Source organism: Poecilia latipinna, unplaced genomic scaffold (genome assembly GCF_001443285.1).
Source record: "Poecilia latipinna isolate Pla-1442-1.1 unplaced genomic scaffold, P_latipinna-1.0 Scaffold95, whole genome shotgun sequence".
NCBI classification, from domain to species: domain Eukaryota; kingdom Metazoa; phylum Chordata; class Actinopteri; order Cyprinodontiformes; family Poeciliidae; genus Poecilia; species Poecilia latipinna.
This window is the reverse complement of record NW_015112711.1, coordinates 21,469-25,135: the sequence shown is the minus strand read 5'-3', so window position 1 is coordinate 25,135 and position 3,667 is coordinate 21,469. Positions and strand designations below refer to the sequence as shown.

Sequence of the window (3,667 nt, the reverse complement as noted above, 5' to 3'; positions counted from 1 at the left end):
GTAGTCCAGACGGTCAGTTCAAACTGGACAGAAGTTCAAACTGAATGCAGCTATTTTTTTCTGTTCAAATTGTCAACCCGCCACAGTGGCGGGTGTGTTGCTCCAATTTACACGCTACTTCATACTTTTACCTGTATTTGGCCAGTGGCAGGTGCTAATTTTCACCCCTGCTTGTCCTTATTGCTTGGTTAAATCAAAGGAGATTTTTAGGCCAGGCAGTGTAATAGCAAGACTCCAAGTAGCATTCCATTAATGTAGAAGAAACACACTAACCCCAAGCTTCCGACTCCGCATTCGTACGTAGCCCTGCTTGACGATGTCACTGAAGTTAGAGGCCATCTTTGTAGGGCAGAGGACCTGCTGCCTGCACCCGGAGAGCTCATCCAGATGTCTCTTCTGTCTTTCAGCTAATCAGCCACCTTTTTCGCCTCAGCTTTTAGCTGCTTTCATATGTAGTTCTTCTGTTCTTTGGGTCTTTGTGGCTTTCTTTTACCACTTTCTGTTTTCAGTTCCATTGGACGTTAATTCTCCTTCAATGAACAATAAACCTCCTTAACTTTCCTTTAACTTTCCCATTTATTTAGCTCCATGTCTTCTCCTCTTGTTTTCTCATATTTATTTTTGATCTCCGGGCAGTTCTTTTCTTATCTCCATGTAGATTACCTCTTCTTTATCCTAGGGAAACAAATGAAAAAAAAAAGAAAAAAAGAAAGAATCTAGTTAATGACACAGTACATTACAAACAGCTTTGCAGGATGTAGGATGGCTTGGTTTAATGCAATGGTAAGAGCACTGACTATGTTTGCCTGTCACTGTTTTTGCTTACGAATTAAAAACATATGAATACAGTTCTACTTAATCTGAATTTTACCTCACTCCTTAAAGCTCAAAAACAAGTTAATTTACATTGTACAATGTTATTTACAATTTTCCTTGTTACAAATTCTTCTAAAATGCTTTGTGCTTTGGTTTATAAAGTCCAGAGAACTCCAGAGATTCACACTATATTCAGTCATTCACTGGCTAATCAGTTTTGTGAATCTGCATTTTTCCCTCCTCGCAGCAATTTTAGTAGTCCAAGTAAATTTATGCCAAAGTTGCAAGTAAACAAGTAAAAAAGTTCTAGTTAACACACAGGATTCCTTACATCACCCCTGCCTCTTCGAAGTGTCTGGTTAAATTTTAATTTTTCTCGGGAATGTACCCACATCAGTTAGAAAATTCCTTTTTCGAAACTTATGAACCTCCACCAGGTTCAAGAGGGATTTACTGAAAGACGACTGATTGAGGTGTCAGTTCCTTCTCGCTATGGAAATGAGGGACACAGCAAAGCAGTAAATTCCAAATAATGCTAAAATAACAGCAAAGCTAATTTCAGACATAAATGTAGTGTGTTGATAATGACGTCCTGGCCATTGGTTTGATAGCACTATTAAACTATTATTGGCAAAGCGGCAAACTTGGCATACTTGCCAAAGCAAACAAAACATTATAACTTACACATAAAAAGGTCGATTGGGTCCAAACTTGGCATGAGGGATACTGGTTGGTTGGATGCCTGACTATCCTATGTTGTCATAGTTTGACATAATCTAATCCATGCCCACTCAGAACAGCTTCTAAGTAAGCTTTCTAAACTTTCTAAGCTTATTTAGAAAGCTCCATCTCTGACCCCCTTGGGCTGATCAATATGATCTAGAGTCAATGCACAGCTTCAGTTATTACAACTAAAACATAGTGATCAGGCCTGAAACCTGGGAGTAGTGATGAACTCTGACCTGAACCTTCAGAGCCACATAAAGACAGTCACAAAGTCAGCCTTCTACTACCTGAAGAACCTCTTTAGGATTAGAGGACTTATGTCAAAGTGAGATCTAGAGAAACTCATCCATGCATTTATCTTTAGTTGCATTGATTACTGCAACAGCGTCTTCACAGGTCTGTCCAACAAATCAATCAAACAGCTGCAGCTGATCCAGAACACTGCTGCTCACATTCCCACTAAAACCAGGAAGATAGAGCACATAACACCAGTGTTAAAGTCCCTACACTGGCTCCCTGTAGCTCAAAGAACAGACTTTAAAATACTGTTGTTAGTTTATAAATCACTGAACGATTTAGCTCCACAATACATTAATATCTGCTGTTGTAGTATCAACCTTCCAGACCCCTCAGGTCTTCTGGTTCTGCTCTGCATCCCCAGAACCAGAACCAAATGAGGAAAAGCAGCATTCAGCTTCTATGCACCACAAATCTGGAACAAACTTCCAGAAAACTGAAACACTGACTTCCTTTAAATCTAAACTAAAATCCCACCTGTTTAGAGCTGTATTTGAAACGTAATCAATTACGAATTTAACAATGGTACTTAACTTAATGTCATGTTTTGATTGTTGATTCTATGATGCATAACTTTGTGTTTCGTGTTTGTTATGATGTAAAGCACTTTGAAATTCTATGTTGCTGAAATGTGCAATACAAATAAAATTTGATTGATTGATTGTGTTAGAAGACAGATAACTAGTTGGTCTCACTTGCTTTAATGCGCAGAGTTTTTCGGTAAAGAGCATGGTCACGCCGTTGCCAAAATTTCACATATTTCAGCCAAGCTGCACCAAACTCACTATGATCAATCCTTGCCCATCCCCTGAGAGAAATGAAGTTCAATAGTTTGTGGGAGTGGCCTAATTCCTCCACAGCGTCCCCTAGAAATCCTTAACAAATCAGCCGGAACCTATGTTTTGATCGACAATTATGAAATTCGGTACACATACACATCTTGACAGGACCGAAAAAAGTCTCTTGGCGCCATGGTCTAAACCCATCCGGAAGTCAGCCATTTTGGATAAAGCTGCCATTTTCTCTTTGTTAGACATGTTGTATCTGAAAGAACTCCTCCTACAGCTTTTGAGATCTGGGCTTTAAAATCAGTCAACACAGTCTTGAGACATTGAAGGTCAAAAGTTATCAAAATCTTTCTTGTACATCAAAGCATGTGGGCATGGCCAACCCTCAAATCTGACCATTCGCCATGAAACCGTTTGCCACACAAGCTCCCAGCTGGATCAAGCTTTCTTTGTGTCAGATCAGAGCTCATCACATTCACATGATCAGGTGGCGACATCACCTTTGCCCCACCCCTTTTCAGCAAGAAGTCTCCTGTTTTCCCACTGTTTTCCTTCTTTTGAGTAAAAGAAGGACTTAAAGATTTAAACACAGGTTTAAATCTGCACAAACTATAGAGTTATAGTTTGTGCAGATTTAAACCTGCACAAACTAAACACAAACTAAACTAAACGCAGATTTAAACACAGGTTTAAATCTGCACAAACTATAGAGTTATAGTTTGCAGGTTTAAATCTGCACAAACTATAGAGTTATAGTTTGTGCAGATTTAAACCTGTGTTTAATGAAATAGAACAACATGATGGTAAATCCTTTTTTCAACACTGGCTGCTGGCTGGAGCATTTGGGCATGGTTGAATGGTGAACCCTTTGCATATGATTGTCTTTAAATCATACAAGCATTATCCGATTTACACCAAACTTGTTATGATTGATCTCTGTTAACCTCTAAAGAACCCAAAAGAGCATCAAATTGCAGTTTAACGCCACTGCACCCTCTAGGTTATTCCAATAGCTATATCTCTAAGAATCAACCGATCTG

General features: G+C 39.1%; 1 protein-coding gene across 2 annotated transcripts in view; it reads right to left on the bottom strand.

The window, feature by feature from the left end:
- Positions 1-3,667, bottom strand: part of dok4 (docking protein 4) — a 35,153-nt gene that overhangs the window by 18,089 nt on the left and 13,397 nt on the right. The window contains exon 2 of one of the 2 annotated variants that reach the window (XM_015025101.1): positions 274-675. In XM_015025101.1, coding sequence (XP_014880587.1) covers positions 274-339 — 66 coding nt within the window. In that variant the 5' untranslated portion in view covers positions 340-675. The remainder of the gene's footprint in view (positions 1-273; positions 676-3,667) is intronic. The other variant, XM_015025114.1, reaches the window with a different exon arrangement.